Source organism: Nicotiana tabacum, chromosome 4 (genome assembly GCF_000715075.1).
Source record: "Nicotiana tabacum cultivar K326 chromosome 4, ASM71507v2, whole genome shotgun sequence".
Taxonomy (NCBI): domain Eukaryota; kingdom Viridiplantae; phylum Streptophyta; class Magnoliopsida; order Solanales; family Solanaceae; genus Nicotiana; species Nicotiana tabacum.
The window spans coordinates 107238051-107260920 of record NC_134083.1 but is presented as its reverse complement, the minus strand read 5'-3'; the positions used below and the strand labels follow the sequence as shown (position 1 = coordinate 107260920).

General features: G+C 40.6%; 1 protein-coding gene across 1 annotated transcript; it reads right to left on the bottom strand.

The window, feature by feature from the left end:
- Positions 1–10554: 10554 nt before the first annotated feature.
- LOC142180070 (uncharacterized) lies at positions 10555–11481 on the bottom strand. The gene has a single exon (XM_075250991.1). It carries the CDS (start codon positions 11479–11481, stop codon positions 10555–10557), a length of 927 nt encoding a protein of 308 aa, XP_075107092.1.
- Positions 11482–22870: the final 11389 nt, after the last annotated feature.

Below are 22870 nucleotides of genomic sequence, written 5' to 3'. Positions count from 1 at the left end.
TCCGACAGGCTCGAGTCGATCAGTTTCTAGCCCTCAAGCAGGGTAATATGAGTGTTCGAGAGTATAGTCTCCGTTTTGACTCATTGGCCAAATATGCACCATCCATAGTTGCTACTATGCGGGACAGGATTCACAGGTTTATAGCAGGGTTAGCCCCAGAGTTAACCGAGGCATGTGCCACCGCTGCATTGCAGGATAGTATGGATATCTCCCGGATTTAGGCATTCGCCCAGAATATAGAAAGGGGTAGGCGTCGGCAGCAGGGTACAGAGAGGGCTGAGCAAGGGCAACGTAAGAGGATGAGATTTCCCAGGTCTCAGGAGCAATCTCAGGGTAGTTATAGGACCCAGTACTTCGGACGGCCACCTAGGCCTCCGCCACCTCAGTTACAGGGTTACAGGTATAACCACTATACTCAGTCAGGACCAGGTGAGAGCTCACAGGTGTCGGGTTTGCAGCGACAGCGAGGTTCTACGCAGACATGGTCATTTCCTCCACGGTGTGACATCTGTGGTAGAGGACACTTGGGCTAATGCCGAGCAGGTTCTGATGCTTGTTATACATATGGGCGTCCGGGGCATATGATGCGAGATTGCCCAAATAGAGATTTTGGGGGAATGGCACAACCAGCGAGTTCAGCAACAGGATCATCTATGTCCGTGCATCCTTCAGGGTGCGAGTCTCAGTCTTCGGCTGGTAGAGGTCGAGGCAGAGGTAGAGGTTCCAGTTCAGGTGGTAATCAGAACCGTATCTATGCTTTAGCGGGTCGACAGGACCAGGAGTCTTCACCAGACGTTGTGACAGGTATATTAACCATTTTCTCTCACGATGCTTATGCTTTGATAGACCCAGGATCTACTTTATCATATATTACCCCATTTGTCGCGAGGAAGTTTGGTATAGTGCCTGAAATACTAAGTGATCCATTTGCGGTATCTACACCGGTCGGAGAATCGATTATTGCTAGATGGGTTTACCGAGATTGTACGGTGACAATTTGTAGTCGTCAGACCTCAGCTGACCTAGTTGAGCTAGAGATGATGGATTTTGATGCTATCATGGGCATGGACTGGTTGGCAGCTTGCTATGCCACAGTTGATTGCCGAGCAAAGGCAGTCAGATTTCATTTTTCGGGTGAGCCAGTCCTTGAATGGGTAGGTAATACAGCAACACCCAGAGGTAGGTTTATTTGCTATCTGAAGGCGAGGAAAATGATCGCAAAAGGGTGCATTTATCATATTGTGCGAGTTAGAGATGCAGATGCTGAGATACCTACATTTCAGTCTATTCCCGTAGTCAAAGATTATGTAGATGTGTTTCCAGATGAGTTTCCAGGTATTCCTCCAGAGCGAGAGATTGATTTTAGCATCGATTTGCTTCCAGGAACTCAACCAATATCCATCCCTCCATATAGAATGGCACCTGCCGAATTGAAGGAGTTGAAGGAGCAGTTAAAAGATTTGCTGGAGAAAGGTTACATCAGGCCCAGTACCTCACCTTGGGGTGCACCGGTACTATTTGTGCGGAAGAAAGACGGCTCGCTGAGGATGTGTATCGATTATAGGCAGCTGAACAAGGTAACTATTAAGAATAAGTATCCACTTCCAAGGATCGATGACTTGTTTGATCAGTTGTAGGGGGCTAGATGCTTTTCAAAGATAGATTTGAGGTCGGGGTACCACCAGGTCAGAGTTCGGGAAAAAGATATTCCAAAGACAGCCTTCAGGACCCGATATGGCCACTTCGAGTTCCTTGTCATGTCCTTCGGGTTGACTAATGCACCTGCCATATTTATGGACTTGATGAATAGCCTATTCCGGCCATTTTTAGATCTGTTCGTGATAGTATTTATTGATGATATTCTGGTTTATTCCCGTTCAGAGGATGAGCATGCGGACCACCTGCGAGCGGTACTCTAAACCCTCCGTGATCGTAAGTTGTATGCTAAGTTTTCTAAATGTGAGTTCTGGTTGAAGTCTGTAGCATTCTTGGGGCATATTGTATCAGATGAAGGGATAAAGGTAGACACTCAGAAGATTGAGGCCGTGAAATCTTGGCCTAGACCTACCACTCCGACAGAGGTTCGTAGCTTTCTAGGCTTAACAGGATACTATCGGAGGTTCGTAGAGGGTTTTTCTTCCCTTTCGGCACCATTGACGAAGTTGACACAGAAAGAAACTAAGTTTCAATGGATAGAGGCTTGCGAGCGGAGTTTCCAAGAGCTTAAGAACAGGTTGACCTCAGCTCCAGTTCTAACACTTCCAGAGGGTCTAGAGGGTTATGCTGTGTATTGTGATGCATCAGGTGTCGGGTTAGGATGTGTCCTGATGCAACATGGGAAGGTAATTGCGTATGCTTCAAGGCAGTTGAGGAAGCACGAGAGGAATTATCCGACCCACGACCTCGAGTTAGCTGCGGTTGTCCATGCACTTAAGATATGGCGGCATTATTTATATGGTGTTCATGTTGATGTATTTACTGATCATAAAAGCCTATAATATATCTTCAAGCAGAAAGAGTTGAATTTGCGACAGAGGCGATGGCTTGAGTTATTGAAAGATTACGATGTTAACATTCTCTACCATCCAGGGAAAGCTAATGTTGTAGCAGATGCCTTAAGTCGTCGATCTATGGGTAGCTTAGCACATGTAGAGCCCGAGAAAAGACAATTAGCTAGAGAGATTCATCAATTGGCTTCGTTGGGGGTTCGGTTAGTAGATTCTGAGAATGGTGGAGTTGTACTCCAAAACACTGCAAAATCATCCCTCATAGCTGAAGTCAAGGAAAGGCAGTACGAGGACCCAGAGTTGGTCGAGTTGAGAGAGCGAGTTCCGCAGCAGAAGAAGCCATTGTTAGAGCTCAAGGGAGATGGGGTTCTCAGATACAGGGGTCGTTCGTGTGTTCCAGATGTAGCAGGGCTACAAGACAGGATTATGTCAGAGGCACATTATTCATGGTATTCCATGCATCCTGGATCGACGAAGATGTATCATGACATTAAGGATGTGTACTGGTGGAACGATATGAAGAAGAACATTGCTGAGTTTGTCGCCCAATGTACTAGTTGCCAGCAAGTGAAGATAGAGCACCAGAAGCCCGGAGGGCTAATGCAGACTATAGAGATCCCGACATGGAAATGGGAGGCGATAAACATGGACTTTATCACGGGTTTACCTCATTCTAATCGTAAGTTTGATTCCATATGGGTAATAGTCGATAGGCTCACGAAATCAGCTCACTTCCTACCGGTCAGATCTACATATACAGCAGAAGATTATGCAAAGTTATATATTAAGGAGATAGTGCGGCTACACGGAGTACCGGTTTCTATTATATCTGACCGTGGGGCTCAGTTTACAGCACATTTTTGGAGGTCATTTCAGAGAGGTCTAGGGACTCAGGTGAATCTCAGCACAGCTTTTCATCCACAGACTGATGGACAAGCCGAGCGCACAATTCAGACGCTCGAGGATATGTTACGAGTATGTGTGTTGGATTTTAAAAGAAGTTGGGATGAACATCTACCTCTTATCGAGTTTCCATATAATAACAGTTACCACTCCAGTATCCAGATGGCTCCGTACGAGGCTTTGTATGGGCGTAAGTGCAGATCTCCTATAGGGTGGTTTGATGTTGGAGAATCTGGGTTACATGGGCCAGACCTAGTTCAGCAGGCCATAGAGAAAGTAAAGCTTATCCGGGAGCGACTGTTGACAGCTCAGAGTTGTCAGAAGTCATATTCTGATGTGCGGCGACGAGACTTAGAGTTCAGGATTAATGACTGGGTATTCTTAAAGGTATCACCTATGAAGGGCGTAATGAGGTTTGGTAAGAAAGGCAAGCTTAGCCCACGGTATATTGGGCCTTATAGGATCATTCGGAGAGTGGGCCAAGTAGCTTATGAGTTAGAGTTGCCCTCAGAATTGGAGTCTGTCCATCAGATTTTTCACGTATCTATGCTACGGAAGTGCATTGGCGATCCTACCCGAGTGGTGACCACAGATGATGTACAGATTACAGAGGACTTGTCATATGAGGAAATTCCAGTTGCCATCCTAGACCGACAAATCCGCAAGCTACGAAATAAGGAGGTAGCTTCCGTGAAGGTTTTATGGAGGAGCAAGAATGCAGAAGAGATGACGTGGGAATCGGAGGAAGAAATGAAGTCTAAATACCCCCACCTATTTCAAATTGAAGATATGGTTCGAGATGGGACGCTACAACATAGCTCTATGTAGGCTAGCAGGTCATCAGGTAAGCTTTTATTTTTCACTTTCAATATTTATGATTTACGGTCGGTGAGGCAAATTGCTGCTATTTATAAAGATTGGCCATGTGTGGCATGCATAGTATGTTTTCTGGCTGCGTGCAGGTTGGTTTTAACCTAGTGTACGAAGGATACTCTGGCAAAATTTTCCAAAGTCTCTAAGAGTAAACATTCGAGGACAAATGTTCCCAAGGGGGGAGTGATGTTACACCCTATATTTTTGTACGTAAAAATGCATCGTAAGCAAACTAATGTAGGACCAAAAATGAGATAATATTTAAAAGTATATAAAGTAAGTTAATCATGTTACCTATGAGGTTACAAATATTGAAGATCATGAACAACAAGTACAAAGAGGGTTGGACAGTTTAGAAGCTAAAGCAATTGAATAAAACAATGTTTCGTCGAAAGTCGACAAGTTGGGAAAGTTGTAACATGTACCTTTGGGGTGAGAATAGGGTGATTAACATAATAAGGAGATTATGTTATGATTTATATTAGTCGTATGACATCCGTGTGTTATGTTTTAATGTCAAGCGAGTTGTGGAACAAAAGTCGATGAAAGTCATCACAAGTTACACTCATAAGTTTTACTGAAACTTTGGGTCAAATCTAACTGCAATTTTCTCCCAGTATACTTAGAGTTATGGGGTGTTCCACCCATAAAATTAAATATCTATGAGTCTATTTTCCAATGCATTAAACCGTTTGTCAATACGACATCGGAGTAGTGAGATATGGGCATTTTTGCGATACTGCGCAAGCTGCTAGGTGACAAGTAGGTGTGTCACCTACTTGCTTAAATGAAAGCCCAAAAATGGGCCATTTCGGGTCGTCCAAAGAGGCCTTTTAAAGGCCTATTTTCTTCATATATTAGACTTAAAATAGAGCATAATAACCAGACATAAGCTCTGCAAAGAATCCTCCCAAATATTTCCCACAAACCCTAATTGATTTTCTCTCCCTTTCAAGTTCTAATTGGAGGTAAAACCTAGAGTTTGAAGAACCAAGATAGGAGCTGAGTTATCCAACAAATAAGGTGAGTTTACTGCTCTCTTTCATCCAGTTTTTCTTCTATAAATTCATGGTAAGTCGTTCTATACTTGTGAGAACTCACGGGACGGTGATCGGAAGCCGTGAGTTCGAGTTATTCACTTGTAGCGGACTGTTTTGTGAACTGTTTTATGTTGCTATTGAGCTGCATGTTTTACTACTGTTTTGTGGAGTTTTGGAGGAGGAAGGGGGTGTAGAAACACCATATAAATGTAGGGTGGTTGGCTGGTCGTTCGTCATAACATTTTCTGGTCGTTTGACACTACTACGGTGGTCGTTTTGTATATGAAGAGATTGGGGTGTGTTGGGCTGTTTTGTAGTATTTGATGGTGTATATAGGGCTGGAAAATGATGTATATATGTTGTCATTGTTCTGTTCTTGTATTGTTGGTGTTATCTTGAATTTGGAGGAAGTAAGGATTATAGGGGAGATGCTGCCCGTTTTAATACAAAATAAGTTTGTCGTTCGTTGTGCGATAGTTGTAACTTTCGTAACTTAACGATAGTATTATTATCATTCTTGTAGATTAAGGTGCGAAGAGGTGAGTTCAACTTGGTGATTGGAAAGATTATGATAAGGTATGTTAAGGCTAAGCCTTCCTTCATTTTGGCATGATCTCGTAGCTACATGTGTTAGTAATGAGACAGAAAGAGAAGTTCATATTCATGAATTTATTCACACTATTCTAGTCTCATAAGTTACAATATTATTCCTTATCGAGACTCTATATTCAATTTTAGTATTGTCTTCTTCCAGTCAAGAGAGCAGCAAGCCTATATATACAGTATTATAGTATTTTCATTACCATCGAGCTATAATCGATGGGCAGGCCCCTATTGGGCAACCTCTGATCAGATGGAAAGTTATATACCGAGCCTACTGTGGCCGAGCGCCTATGAGCGAGCCCAGCATGGTCGAGATACATAGCCTAGTATGGCCGAGCGCCTATGAGCGAGCCTACTACGGCAGAGCAGTTATATATACCGAGCCTTATAAGGCCGTACAATTATTTTACTTACTATATTGAAGGAGTTGAGTCAGTATCAACAGGTAAGTATATCTCCAGATCATCTTTGACTCCCAATTATTTTCAGTTATTATATTATCAGTTCAGTTTCAACTTTCAGTTATGTTATCGCCTTATATACTCGGTACATTATTTCGTACTGACGTCCCTTTTTTGGGGACGCTGCATTTCATGCATGCAGGTTCAGATAGACAGACGAGTAGACCTCCTCAGTAGGTATTTCCAGAGTTTAGCCTGATCGGTAAGCTCCACATCCTTCGGAGTTATCGGGTCTAAGTTTTTGTGTGCATCTTATGTATGTATTTATATATATAATATGGGTAGGTCGGGGCCCTATTCCGATCACAATATATCTATCAGTAGAGGCTTGTAGACATATCCTGTTGGTTAGTGCAGTATATTGGGTTTGTAGGCCTGGTATGTATAATTTGGTGGTTTGTCAGCTGTAGTAGCTATGACGGCCTTTTCAGCCTAGTTTTATATTGATGTTTAGTTAGCGCTAGTTTCCATTCAGTTTTATATTTTGCTTCGCAAATTGTCTTGCAAGGTGGCCCCATGGCCAAAGTATGACATTATATGTTCAGAGTCCCTTAGTCGCAATTTGGTACGCCAGGTTAGATGAAGCACCGGGTGCTTGTCTCGCTCCTAGGTTTGGGGCGTGACAGTGATTAAATTACATGACATACCTAAAACTAATGTTAGTGGTAAGGATGCTAAGTTTTTAAGTCATTTTTGGAGAGTCCTTTGGGAAACGTTGGGAACTAAAATTTTATTTTCTACATCTTGTCACCGCAAACTGATGGGCAAACGAAAGTAGTTAATAGGACCCTGAGGAATATGTTGAGGGATGTTCTAAAAGAAAATTAACTTCTTGGGAAGAACATTTACCCATGGTAGAGTTTGCCTATAATATAACTATCCATTTATCTACTGGTAAGTCTCCTTTCGATGTTATTTATGGATTTAATCCGCTCACTCCCCTTGATTTTCTACCTTTACTTACTAATGATATTGCTAAAATTGATGGTAGAAAGAAGGCTGAAATGATGAAGAAGATTTATAAACATACAAGGCTTGCAATTGAAAGGAAGAATGAACAAAGTTCCTTACGAAGAAATAAGGGGTAAAAAATAGTTATTTTTAAGCCGGGAGATTTAGTTTGGGTGCATTTTAGGAAGGAAAGATTTCCTACCAAACTAAGATACAAATTAGATCCAAGAGGAGATGGGCCATTTGAAGTCCTTGAAAGAATTGGAGACAATGCTTATAAATTGATCTTCCTAGTGAATATCGAGTTAATGCTACCTTCAATATTTTTGATCTTTCCTTGTTTGATGTAAGCTCGAATTCAAGGAAGAATTTTCTTCAAGAAGAGGGAGTAATAGCATCCATTGCAGCTCAAAGTCATTATATAAGAAGGATGAAGCTTTGAAAGTTCCAAGAAGGCCCATGACAAGATATCAAACAAAGAAAATTTCAAGACAAACTCAATGGGCTTTAATTGGAAATTAAAAAAGTATCTTATGGTAGAATAAGAGCTCCATCACAAGGAAGATCATTTGGCCAAGTCTTACAACTATATAGAGGCCATTAAAGTCCAAGAGAATGTAGAATGGGCCCCAAATCTTCCCCAAAAAGGAGCAACTGCAGCAACCCAAAACTAGTATTTATTTGACTTAGTTTCTAGAAATTATCTTTAAGACTTGCTTTATTCTAGGTTGACCAACTTTAAAGCTTATTTAACAAAGTGTGGGTAGTCTTCTATGCCCTAGAGAATATCATTCCTATTAATTATTTTTTTGACCAACCCATTCTAGGATTCTTTATAAATGGTGCTTAATTCTTGATCGTAAATTACAACATTATTATTTTTGTGAGTTCTTTTGAATCTTTGTGAACTTTACTTTGAGATTTATATGTCACGACCCGAAAATCCACTGGAGTCGTGATGAATCCTAACACTGCTTTCTAGGCAGGTCAACAACAAATATGCGGAAATAAACTTCAACAATAGTAAGAAATTACATCAAACAACAGAATAGCATAAATAACTGAAGTTGTAATATCAATACAACTGAATCCACCCTAAAATCTGGTGTCGCCGAGTGCATGAGCTCAACTCTAACATGATAAGAGGATAAATAGTCATGCTTTTCAAGAATACAGTCAAGGCATCAATATTTCCACATAGATCACTTACAACAATAATAACAACAGAAGACCTAGTGTAATCCCACAAGTGGGGTATGGGGAGAGTAGTGTGTACACAAACCTTACCCCTACCTTTAATAAGGTAAAGAGAATATTTCTAGGAGACCCTCAGCTCAGAAAGATAAAAGGAAGGAGAAACAACAAGCCAACCACTCAGAAAATCGAAGCGATCATATAAGACTAACATTAAGTATTGTAATCAGAAAATTGAAGCAAAAGAGGTTAAAAGTAATAACAGAAATCTAAGTGTAAGAAATTACAAGACTAACACTAGGTAATGCACTACACTACTGGCATGAGCAAGAACAAAGTTTGTCTACCTAACCCTCTACCTTAATCTTCAACCTCCACACCTTACTATCAGAGGTCATGTCCTCGGTGAGCCGGAGCATCGCCATATCTTACCTAATCACCTCTCCCCAATACTTCTTCGGCCTACCTCTACCTCTCTTAAGGCCCTCCAAGACCAACCTCTCAAACCTCCTCACTGGAGCATCTGTTCCTCTCTTCTTCACATGCCCGAACAATCTAAGTTTTGCTTCCCACATCTTGTTCTCTATAGGGGCCACACCTACCTTGTCCCGAATAGCTTCATTCCTAATTCTATCTAATCTTGTATGCCCGCACATCCATCTGAACATCCTTATTTCTTCCACCTTCATCTCTTAGACATGGGAGTTCTTGACTGGCTAACACTCAGCCCCATATAACATAGTCGGTCTGACCACCGCTCTATAGAACTTACCTTTAAGTTCTGGTGGCACATTCTTATCACACAAAATACCGAAAGCGAGCCTCTATTTCATCCAACCCGCCCATTCCCTTGTATAACTGATCCAAGGTACTTGAAACTTTCTCTCCTAGGGATCACTTGTGAATCAAGCCTCATGTCTTCATCCACTTCCTGACACTCCAAATATTCTATCTTGGTCTTACTTAGCTTGAAACCCTTAGACTCCAGGGTCTGCATCCAAATCTCTAACCTCGCATTAACACTACCCCGCATCTCGTTGATAAGTATAATATCATCTACAAATAACCTACACCACAGAACCTCCCCTTGAATATGTCACATCAGTGTGTTGATCGCCTGGAAAAATAAAAATGGGCTGAGGGCTGACCCCTGGTGCAACCCATCACAATTGGGAAGTGTTCCGAGTCCCCTCCCACTATCCGTACTCGAGTCTTAGCTCCATTATACATGTACTTAATAATCCTAATGTATGCAACAATGACACCTCTTGCCTCTAAGCATCTCCACAGAACCTCCCTCGGCACTTTATCGTAAGCCTTCTCTAAGTCGATGAACACCATATGTAAATCCCTCTTCCTCTCCCTATATTGCTCTATCAATCTCCTAACAAGGTGAATAAATTTCGTAGTCTAATGTCCCGGCATAAATCCAAACTAGTTCTTGGAAATTTACACATTCCTTCTCACCCTCAAATCCACCACCCTCTCCCAGATTTTCATACTATGGCTTAGTAGCTTGATGCCCCGATAATTGTTGCAATATTGGATATCACCCTTATCCTTGTGCAAAGGGGTCATCGTACTCTATCTCCATTCTCTGACAATCTTTTTCATCCTAAAAATGACATTAAATACCCCAATGAGCCAATCCAAGACCGCCCTACCCATGCTCTTCCAAAATTCCATCGGGATTTCATCTGGCCTGGTCGCTCTTCCCCTGTTCATCTTATGCATAACCTTCTCTATGTCCTCAACTTTTATACGCTGACAATACCTAAAGTCTCAACGACCCTCAGAGTGTTCCAAGTCACCCAACATGATGTTCCTATCCCTTTCTTCATTCAAGAGTTCATAGAAGTAGGTCTGCCATCTCTATCGAAAAAGTGCCTTATCCAACAAAACTCTGCCTTCTTTGTGTTTGATGCACTTCACCTGGTCCAGGTCACGGGCCTTCCTTTCTCTTACCTTGGCTAACCTGCACAACTTCTTATCCCTACCTTTCTATCCAAGTTCTTCATACATTTATTCAAACGATGCAGTCTTCACCGCCGTAACTGCTAACTTCGCTTCCTTCTTAGCCATCTTGTACCGCTCCCTATTTGTTCTCTTCTTCTCTTCGTCCATGCTCTCCAAGATCTTCAAATACGGTGCTTTCTCGGCTTCCACTTTACCTTGGACCTCACTACTCCACCACCAGTCCCCTTCGTGACCACTAGAGGGGCCATTCGAGTCACCTAAAACCTCTTTAGCAGCCTCCCTAATGTAATTCGCAGTCATGGTCCACATACTACTGGTGTCCCCACTATTCCTCCATGCTCCCATGGCCAATAACTTATCCCCTAACTCTTGGGCTCTGTCTTTAGTCAAATCTCCCCACTTGATCCTAGGTAGACCATACAGTGCCCTCTTTCTTCTCATCCTCATGATCTCAAAATCTATGACTAGGAGCCTATGATGGGTCGTGAGGTTCTCACTCGGGATGACCTTGCAATCCATGCAAAGACTTTTATCAGACTTTCTGAAGAGTACATAATTAATCTGGGTCTTGGCCGCTGAGCTCTGGAAAGTGACCAAGTTTTCCTCCTTCTTTGGAAAACTCGAGTTAGCTATTATCAAATTAAAAGCTTTAGCAAAATCCAGCAGTGAAGTTTCTCCACCGTTTCTAACTACAAAATCGAAGCCGCTGTGCACGTCATCGTAACCCCCGAACGTCGACCCAATGTGACCACGCACAGCCTCATCCGAATCATCCCAGAAGCTCCTTTTGATCTCCTCATCCAAGCCCACTTGGGCATACGCACTAATTACGTTTAAAGTAAATCCCCCAACAACATGCTTAATAGTCATCAGCCTATCGTTCACCCTCCTAAACTCCACCACTAGCTCCCTGAGATCCCGATCAACTAAATACCTACCTCGTGCTTGCCTCTCAAGTGTCCAGAGTACCATGGTTTAAACCCATCAACATCCCATGCCTTATCTCCCACCCATCTAGTCTCATGGAGATAAGCTATATTGATCTTCCTCTTATGGAGGATCTTTTCTAACTCTATAGACTTCCCTGTCAAACTCCCTATGTTCCAAGACCCAACTCTTAGCATGGATGCTCCATTACCACCCTTACCCTTTGCCCCCAAACCCTACCCCTCTGAGGACCCCCTGAGGATATGACCTTACCATACCATCATTCAGTACAACCACAATAATCTAAGACATAGTAAGAGCTACAACAAAACCAGCGATGAACTAAAGTACAGAAAATAGTCTGAAGCTAAAAGGCACAAAAGTAGCAGCTAAATAAACGAGTCGAAACTAAGGGTAGAGAGCAACTACTAGTAAGCGAAGCAATAACAAATCTATAAAAGGGCTATAGTAGTTGGATATAAACTAAAAATAGAAGGCACTAATCAAAGGTACGTAACTAAGAAAAGAGATAGAAAGTCGATAGGCTAACATGAGGTACCAAATCCAAAGGATACAACCTGGATGCTTGTCGTGGATGTCAATGTGTTGCTGCAGTAGCCTCTGTCGATTCTGGATTGTTTATGTGCCCCTATATACTATCACTGCCATGTGCCAAATCTATCCTCTCGCCGGTATGTGTGTCTTGCCCGCCTCTTCGCCTGCTCCGTAAGCGAGTACCTAAAAAATAAAAAGGGAATGGCCGCGAAGGATGAGAAGGAAATAAGGAAAGGGAAGGAAAATAATGCAAGAAGGAAAAAGGATAGTGTCTGACTACCTGGGTTGCCGCCTAAAATTCTCGGCTTTACTTGTGCACTTGCCGGAGGAGAGAGAAGCGAACAGTCTTGGAGAGGGGATAGGAGAACCCTCTGGTGGTAGAGGCTACATGAATGGGAAGAGCGAATAGGGAGGGGGAGAGAGTGAAGAAGAAAGGGCGATTGCTGGCTGTGGGTCACTGGTGGTAGCAGCCACTGGTGGGTTGCTGGTACCACCACTGGTTTAGGGTTTAGAAAGAAAGAAACAAAAAGAGAGAGAAGAGAGAGGGGGAAAAATAGGGGGGAGAGATAGAGGGGAGGAGAGGAGAGGAAAAAGAATGAGGGTATTACCTGGTCATCGATGGTGGTAGCCGGTGGTGTTAAAATCAGATGAAGAGAGCAGACGTTACTGGCATACAAGGAGAGAGAGAGAGAGGCAAATGTAAGTGTATATTTTTTACACCTTCTATAAAATTAAAACTCCAGGACCGAGAAAGCAAAAAAAGTGTCAAGGTAAACTGTAATTTCAAGCTCTAAACAACAAATAGAAGTATCAAGTACCTTTTAGCATGAGGAAAGTACTATTCAATATATGCATGTCAAATATACATGTCAAATCAACAATATCACAGTTTAGTCATTAATTATACACAATCTCAGCACAATCAAAGTGCCTGACACAGCTTCCCTCAATCATACTCATGGTGCCTGGAAAAGTGCCCCTGAATCATCACTAGCACACACACACACACACTCATCACTGTACGAGTACCTGGCAAAATGCCCCTAAATTATTACAAGCACACACACACACACACATCACTATATGAGTGCCTGGCATAATGCCCCTCACTAAGCACATATCAAGTGCTTGCACTCACAGGATTATACCTAACTCCATAGGGATAGATCCTAGCCTAAGCAGTGATCAGATTAAAGTTTGCGATCAATATCACAAAGCCCAATATGGGGCCTAAGGCAGAATCCCCTCATAATCAATGTCAACTCTCAACAATCAATGCCACTCAGACCAATATGGGGCCTGGACGCAAACATCTCCTCACATCAATATCAATACTGAAAAACCAATGCCACTTAGCCTGATATGGGGCTTGGACGAAAACATCCCCTCACAATCAATATCAACACGGCTCTATGGCCCAAGACTAGCCATCAATCCGCTTAAGTATCAATATGTTCACATCTCCAAGTACCATAACAAAAATACCGCAAAGAATATACCCACGTGTCATAACTCAGCTCAAACTCATGTCACACACACAAGGACACTAGAAACATGTAAGATAACATATAAAGAATGCATAGAAATAGAGATATAAAATACGGATATAATATCATGACTGAAAAGTATGACTACGGCTACGACAAATGGCTTAACATAGCAAATATAGCCCATATCACGGCTCAAACGGATAAGCAAATAGCCTAGACATGATTTCTAGCATGAATAATAGCTCACCTAGTCATACAAGTGGAGAAAACACAATATCAAAGAGGCATGATAGCAATACAAGGCATTTAATGGCCTAAGGTCTACCCGGATCATGAATAACCATGGTTCACGCATATACACTCATCACCTCACATATACGCAACCCCCAACATATAACAAATATCATAGCCAACGGGAAAATACCCTCAATCCAACCTTAAACAAGATACTTACCTCTTCTGGGCCAGTCTTCAACCTTAAATCGCATAAAAACCTTGCTCTACCCCTCCAATCGTGCAAATCCAAGCCAAACATCATCCAAGGAAGTCAACAATACCATAGGAAGCGATCCCAATCCAAAATCTTCGATCTGTGAAGAAATTCCCAAAAGTCAAAAAAGTCAACTCGGACTCGCATGCCTGCAATCCGAACCCAATACAAAATCTCAGTGACCCATAACCTGCCAAGTCCAAATATATAATTAGTTTTTAAATCTGGGTCCAAATCGGTGGTCAAATCATAAAAAAAACAATCTTTTAAAGTGTAGTAAAAAACTTCAAATTTTACTTTGAAATTGCATGGTGTAGGCGTAGAAATCCATGGGGATTCATGATATATAATTAAACTCAAGTTGGAAACACTTATCCTCATGATTTAGGTGAAATCTATCTCCAAAATTGCCTTGGTCCACTCTCCAAGCTTCAAATTTTGTGAAAATAAGCTCAAAATTCTGAAATTAGGCATTAAATATCCCTGCTAGGCCTCTTGCTTTGCGATCGAGTTCACTAACCTTGTGATTGCAGTTCACAAAATGCCCAGCATGATTTTAGCCTTCACCATCGCAGCCAAAAAGCTCCGCGATTGCGATGAACAAACTTGAACAACTTGCTAAGCTCTTTCTAGACAACCTCTAGTATAATGGCCTTAAATTATTGTACAATAATCCAAATGATAAACAATTTGATTTTTTGAAAATTAGACACAAAGGGCTACAACTTTTATTTTTAGATCATTTTCAAATTCCTTATATATTGCATGATATAAGCTCCCGAAATCAGCCCAATGACAGAAGAAATTTCTTCTGCGCGATCATGAACTAGCCCTCCATGACCGCGATTCAAAAGACCAAAATTGCTTTTACTCTTCGCAAACACGGCCTAGAGCTTTGCGATCATGATGTATACTCTTGCAGCCAAAAACAAACAATTGAAAAGGGCCTAGATATGGTCCGAAACCACCCCGAATTACACCTGAGCTTCTCGGGACTCCATCCAATCATACCAATAAGTCCAAATACATTATCCAAACTTAACTAGAGGCTCAAAACACCACAAATGACATCGATAGAGTTTCGAGAACCTGTGCCGAAGCAGACCAAATCCAAATCAGCAAAGCAAGTTAATCCAAAAGATAAAGGGAAGTAGAAGGCTACTTCAGAATCTGAGTCTGAGTCTAATTCGGACTATGAGCTAATAAATATCAATATGAGCGATAAAGATGAGGGTGAACAAGTTGACTGAGCTGCTTGGGGGGAGAATTTTGTGAGTGAAATAGCATTCCGGGCTTATGAGAAAATCCTGAATTCCAAGAAATACATTCCATAAAAACCAATCAACATTGGAACACTGAAGAAAAATTACCAGACCTTCTGAAATCACTCCGAGATGTGCAACAATGGGGACCTATCTTGAAGGGCCACGACAAGGCCAACCTCACTATTGTCAGATAGCTCTATGCCAAATGGCGTCATTCGCGGGGCAGTATTGTGAGAGTACGAGGGGTGGATATGAATGTCTCAACTGAGACTCTAAACAAGTTCTTAGGGGTTCACACTCGCCGACATACAAGTATGAATCTATATGCAAAGAGCCTGATTACTCACATGTTCAGTCGGTCGTATGTCTTACCAAGAAAGATGCAAAATAGAAGCATGGAAGTGTTGATTACCATTCTTTGGACAAGGAGTTCATGAGCGCACTAGCACGTATGGTGTTGAATTTTATATGCAATCGCCTGATGCCATGCCAACACAAAACCTATGTCCCTCAATACTGAGCACTAATGTTGTATGCTTTATTAGAGGGGATCCAGCCCAACGTAGGAGCCATTATGCACGACCAAATGCAGCGCACCTGTGGAGGTTGTTTTATGCAAATACCTTATCGGCTTATTTGATGTTACTGTTGTACAGGACCATATGATGCTATTGTTGTCCAGGAAACAACAAGAGGAGAACTTCTAAATTCACCACTCAACAGTTATTTGAGCAAATGACAACTGAAATGCAAGAGAACATGGCCGAGTTGATAGCGACTTGTGCAGAGTTGAGTGCTACAAGAGGTGAGTTGATTCAGGCTCGTGCATATCTAAGCCGAGTCCAGGCTAAGCAAGCTACTACGATGGAGGAGGTATCACTACTCCTCTATACTTTAGTTAAGCATATAGGCATACATACTTCACAGTTGCTTGCACCATCCACTACTGGACCATCTACTTCTTCTATTCCTATGGTCCCGGGGTCTATATCCACCATACCCACTGAGACCACCGTACCACATTCTACAGATATAGCTCCACATGGAGTTGATAGGGCCGTGACCGAGCCCCCTAGTCGTGAGGTGTTGTTGCTATGCCAGAGGAGGCCAAGATAGATGTCGTGGATGGTTCAAGCACTCACTCAATTGTTGCTACTACTTCCATCCCGACTTTTTCTACTAGTGCAGGCCCAGCTTCCCAAACCACTGCTTCTGATTCTCCTCCACATACCACGAAGGAGCCTTCCACATCGACTTGAGGGAGTTTCTTATCACCCTACTCTACTTTATTTATCTGCATTGGGGATAATGCATGATTCTAAGTGTGGGATGGGGGTTATTCAATTTTTGTGGATGAATATACTTAACTATTACTATATATCTTGCTTTTGATATTTTTGGGGCTGTAATATTCACTGAATTAATGGCCTGTAATAGTTAGTAATTTAGTTTATGAGTAGTAACTCATAGTCCTTGACCGTTTCTATTTGTAGTGAGTAGTCATACAAAATGAGAGAGAGAGAGAGAGAGAGAGAGAGAGAGAGAGAGAGAGAGAGAGATAATAGTAGACGTTTCCCAATGACAGATTACGTGGACAATTTTCTCGACGGATTAAGGTCCTTAGAAAAATACAAAAAGATTTTCATTGTATTCTTGGTATTAAGTATTAGGAAATCTTGGAAAAAATTAGAAAAAGGAAAACAAAAACACAAAAATATTTTCTTTTTGCTTTAAGTAGTTGGCTTAGGTTTAATCTATTAGGCAATAACCCCCCTTGGTTTTTCTTTGGACATCGGTTCTTTTTCAAGGGATGAATTTTTAAATCGGGTACTTTTTTTTATTTATTGTTAGAGTAGTATAAGATATAGAGACTCAGATTGAATTCGGTACACTCAATGACTTATTTGATACCAACATAGTTAGACCTGTGCATGTGGATTATAAATTTTTCCATGAACTTTTAAGAACTATTTTTGCCTTGAAAAATAAAATAGCTTATTTTGTGACGCTTAGGCTCATTTTCAAGACTCTTGTGCTAATTTTTGTGCCTTGTACATTAAAATTGTATCCTAGCTCTATACTTGCTTTGAATGAGAGTTGGAATGTAGCCATCTTAATTGAATCATGTGCCAGTGTGTGGTGAAATTTGTTGTGTAGTTCCATGTAGTGCATTTGTGTCTAAAACCTATCCTGTATGTGATTTGAAGTGAAATCCTAGATTTTGCTCCGTTTAAAAAGTAATTTTTGAACCTCCTTAACCCGTTTGAGATTAGCTAGCCTACCCTGTGTTATTTGACCCTAGTCAGCCCCGTTGAGCCTAATTCCCTTTTATTTGGTAGCCATGTTACAAGCTTTGACCTTTATTGTGTTGAATTATCTATATTTTGAACCCCACTTCTTTGAGAACTTATAAAAGCATAATGAGCTAATAGTTAAAGCTGAAGTGAAAAATTGGTTGAGCTATGAATTAAACCATGTAATGGTGGAAGGCTAAGGAAAACAAAATTTTATTTGCAATGAGGAATGCAAGTTGTTGAAATAAAAAGAAGAAAAGATAGAAAAAAAATTGCATGAGAAAAAATGTGTTGAAAAAGAAACAAAAGAAGGTCATCCTTGTTGCATAAAAGTGAAAGAAGGAAAAAAAATAAAGGGAGAGATTTGGTATTGGGAAAATTTTATAAAAGGGAGGTATTTGAAGAAGAGGAAGTGTGTTGTTATTTATTATGTTGTAAGTGCTTGGGGAAGCTTAGTCACTAGTATCCATATTCATCCTACCCATTCCTTACAACCACGATAAAGTCCTATCTGATTTTAGACTGAACAGGCCTACATTAGTAGAGATTTACATAACGGGCAAGCTTATGGTACCTTTTGTGTGCATGTGAACTTCTTTGAGAGAGTGAGTGATATTTTCCATTATTTGAAGTCCTTAAATAACATTAGAATTATATTTGAGTGTGTGGACTGTCTCTCTTTATTTTGTGGTGAGGGCACGTGTTTCATGATGGATAGGTAACTTTATTGGGCTCTTCAGTCAGAGTAAGTAAGTTGCCTGGAAGTAGTTATGCTCGGAAGTCAGTTTCTGAGGTTGAGATGTCCCGAATTTACTAGTTGATTATTTTGAATTGTTCAGTATTGTGATTGGCATGTATGAACATGGGGACGTAAGTTAAAGAATGTATATGCAAAGGGCTAATTGGTGATATCAACCAAAGTCATGGGTGTGCTTCAGCATAATTGAAAAGTTGTGGCTTGATAGTTATGAGCTTAATTTTGTTCGGTCTATTATTGGTTGATTTTACTTTGCTCGAGAACGAACAAAGGTCTAGGTGTGGGGCGGTGATGTTGGGCAAATTTCTGCATGTTTTAACGTTACTTTACCCATATTTTAATCGCTTTTTGGTGCTATTTGGTGTTGAAAATACCCAACATATGTTAATTATTAGTTTTTTTGACTAATTAAGTTGTGGATGATTTAGGACGTTTGGAGTGCAAAATAAGAAGAAATGATGCTCCAGCTATAGGAGAAGAGGTTGGATATGTCGGATCCAATCTAGAAAATGCCATTTGAAGCACCCTTGGCTGTGAAGTCTCAAAAAAGCATCCACCTTAGCATCCGCACCTGGGCGCAACAAAGTTGAAGGAACAAAGGGTGGACGCGAAGCATCCACTGAGAAGTTCAAGCTAAAGTGGATGCGAAGCATCCATCTTGGCATCAATCCTTAAAGCTGACTCGGAAAAGAAAAAGAAAAACTTTGGTCCACGACTTTTGTATGCAATATATAAGTTAAAAACTCCTCCTTTAGGTCATCTAACACACTTGGAAGTAGGAAAAAAAAGCCATCACAGAGTTCGAAAACTGTTACGACCCCAAAATCCCACCTAAGTTAGTCGTGATGACACCTAGTCACTAAGACTAGGTAAGCCTAACATTCATGAATAACTTAACATAATTTAGCAACCAGATAATAAGATAATTCGATAGAACTCATAATAACTCTAAAACAGAACTTATGTAACATGATTCCCAAAGCAGGTGGAACTAAGTCATAAGCTCTACAAAGATAGTCTAAAAACCTCTAATACAACACTGTCTGAATAGAAGATAAACAGCAATAAAAGTAATGACTGAATGTGACTTCGAGGCCTGCGAGCGCCAAGAAGATATACCTTGAAGTCTCCGGGATGTATCAGCAAATCACTGATGCCTAGCCTGAGATGAGGTACCTCGATCTACAAAATAATGTGCATAAGCGTAGTATGAGTACACCACAATGGTACCCAGTAATTATCAAGCCTAACCTCGATAGAGTAGTGACGAGGTAAGGTCAAGAAACCTATTAGGATAAGAAAAATTGAACAAGTATAGTATAGTATGATAATGAAAATGAAGAAATAGTGTCAATAAAGCAATACAATAAGGTAAGCTAACAATTGAATTTAAAGCATTAAAGGCAACAAGGAAGGAACACATGATAAGAACATCAAGAAAACAATGCATACAAATACAAGTGAGGTAAATAAGGGATAACAACAAGAATCATAGCTGAGGTACCTCCTCGTGACTTCATTTCACAAGCACAACTACAATCTTTCCTAACACTGCCGCGTGAGCCTTACATTTAGATAGTTTTGAAAATATTTTTTCCGAAATAGCTACACAAACTTTAGCCCACCTTATGTCGCCACATGGCTTTAATTAATTTCCTTACTAGCAACACGCACATAAATCCCACCTTATGCCATCGTATGCATATTAAGCCACATCCTTATACCGCCACATGCGCATCAATATCACAATACAATAACAACTTGCACCACAAGTGTCCATATGCAACAACTTGCAAAAAATCAACAATACCAAAGTTTTCACAACATATAGCCATCGGCTCAAACACAATATGAACAAGAATCTCAATAATAACAATATGAATGAAAATGACTCAACAAGCAAATATATCTCAATAATCAACAACTTCAACCTCAATGTGATATTGGCTTTCATAACTTCAACTTCAATAACTCAAAATGAAGATATTTTCATGAAAAGATAATTTCCACTTCAAAAGTACAATGTAAGCTTAACAATAAAAGAGATGGTATGAAATAGTATCAATATCTAAATATATGGAATAACTCAACACGGAAGGGTATCATGGAATAACAACTCTAAATAAGAATAACTTGACAATAAAAGAAGTAACATGACAATAAGAGAGATAACAAAGGCAATAAAAACATATACGAGCATGTCTGACAATAAGGAATAGAGCATGCGATAACAACATCAAGTAAAGCATGTAAGAGCTATTAAACAATGGAAAATATAACATGATATTACAATTTCTAATTTAATGCATGAAAGAATCTAAGAGTCTAGTCCGGTCAAAATACCACACATAAGCCTGTGTACACACTCGTCACCTCGTGTACACGTCTTCCACATAATCCAAATAACATAAATCAACCCAAATCCTAAGGGATAGTTCTCCCACACAAAGTTAGGCAATATACTTACCTTAAACAAACTAAATCAACCCAATAGTAAGCCCTTTTCACGAAAATCAGACTCTGGACAGCTCGAATATAGCCAAAATAACTTAATACCATAAATACAAATCATAGAAAATGATTTCGGGTAATAAAGTTGCAATCATTAAAGAAAATCTAAATGTCAACTCAAAAATTCAACCCTGGGCCTGCATCTCGGAACCCGACCGAACTTACAAAATTTCGAACACCCATTCCGATACGAATTCAACCATACTAAAATTATCCAATTCTGACCTCAAATGGGCCTTCAAACCCTCAATTTATAATTTAGGAAGTTTTCATAAAATTCCCCAATTTCTCCTACTCAAAACACTAATTAAATGATAAAACAATGATGGAGTCATGAATAATAAGCAAATCCGAGTAAAAAATACTTACCCCAATCCTATCCTTGAAAATCCCCTCCAAAATCGCCCAAACCCAAGCTCTCTAACTCAAAGTGTGGAAAATGAAATAACACCCTCGACCTTAACCTTTTCTGTGCAGTTATTCCGCTTCTGTGGACATTTGGTCGCTTTTGCGACTCCGCATCTGCGGAAAATGCCTCGTAAATGCGGCTACACTAAAGCCCAACAATTTATGCTTTTGCGATCCACACAGCGCTTCTACGCTTCTGCTTCTGCGGACCAAACGCTCTTCTGCGCGTTCGCTTCTATGGAAAGAGCCCGCACCTGTGGTCCCAAGACATCAGGCAAAACTCCACTTCTACGGTTGCACACCTGCGCATGAACCTCCACACATGCGGACATAGTTCACCAGGTCCAGTCTCATTTTTATGGCTCAAAGGCCACTTCTCCGGTACCACACCCCCAAGACTGATATGACACTTGCCCATGCAATTTGATCGCCGATAGTAGATTCCCCCACTTGGCGCAGAGTCATAGGGAAGTACATCTGATGATCCACATTACCAACCTTCATAAGCTTGTATAACACCAATCAGATACACGAACCAGTTGCATCCCACACTTGAACAACTGAAGATCTACCAACACGTCCACGTCCTTAGTTTGGACAATACCTCGAGAATCTGATCGAGTATCTACGGCCTCCTGGTAGCCCATCTGCAGCATTACAAACCCTCGGAGCATAGCTGATACCGAACACATAACATCATATACGAGTGGATATAAAGGGATATAAGATATATGCTTTAAGCTGAATCAATGCCACACGATAAAGAATGAAAGGAGTGGTTCCAAATAGTTTCGTAGCCTCTCAAAGATATGTACACACGTCTACGTACTGATCCGCAAGACTCTACTAAATTTGTTTATGACTCATAGAACCTATGAACCTAGAGCTCTCATACCAACTTGTCACGACCCTAATTTCCCACCTTAGGATGCCGTGATGGTACCTAGTCTCTAAGACTAGGTAATCCTAATACATGCTGATTTAATAACCGAATTGAACTATTTAATCATTTATCATAAACCATTAAATGACATACATAGCCTTAAACGGCCAATAGTTATACATTTTCCAAAACTGGTAGTACATAGTCATAAGCACTACTAAAACACACTAGAATTTCTAAATACAATACTATTTTGAATTACAATTTAACAGTAGCATAATGAAGTAAGATGGTGACTCCGAGGCCTACGAACGTCAAGCAGGTATACCTTGAAGTCTCCTGCCGCACAGACACAACTCTCAACAACATAATTAGAATATCCGGATCTGCATAAAAATGTGCAGAAGCATAGCATGAGTACACCACAACGGTACCCAGTAAGTATCAAGTCTAACCTCGGTAGAATAGTGACGAGACCAGGTCAAGACACCTACTAGATATAGAAATCTGTTCAAGATATACATAAGCTAACAATAGAAAGAACATCAATGTAAGACCAACGACGGAAAAATTATTGATTTACAACTAACAATGAAGTAATAGAAATATAAATGGCAACAAGTAGTAAACGAGTAATAAAGAAACAACATAATCAAAACACCGATGTGATGTAAATGAACTCAAATAAGAAAAAAAAATGGATGACAACTCAAATAATCAAATCGCGCTCCAACGCATGGACTTACAACAAGAATTACCTCGAGGCACCACACCTCATAAA

Coding starts and splice junctions, on each gene's coding strand:
- LOC142180070 (XM_075250991.1), bottom strand. CDS start 11,481: ATGGTACTCTGGACACTTGAGAGGCAAGCACGAGGTAGGTATTTAGTT.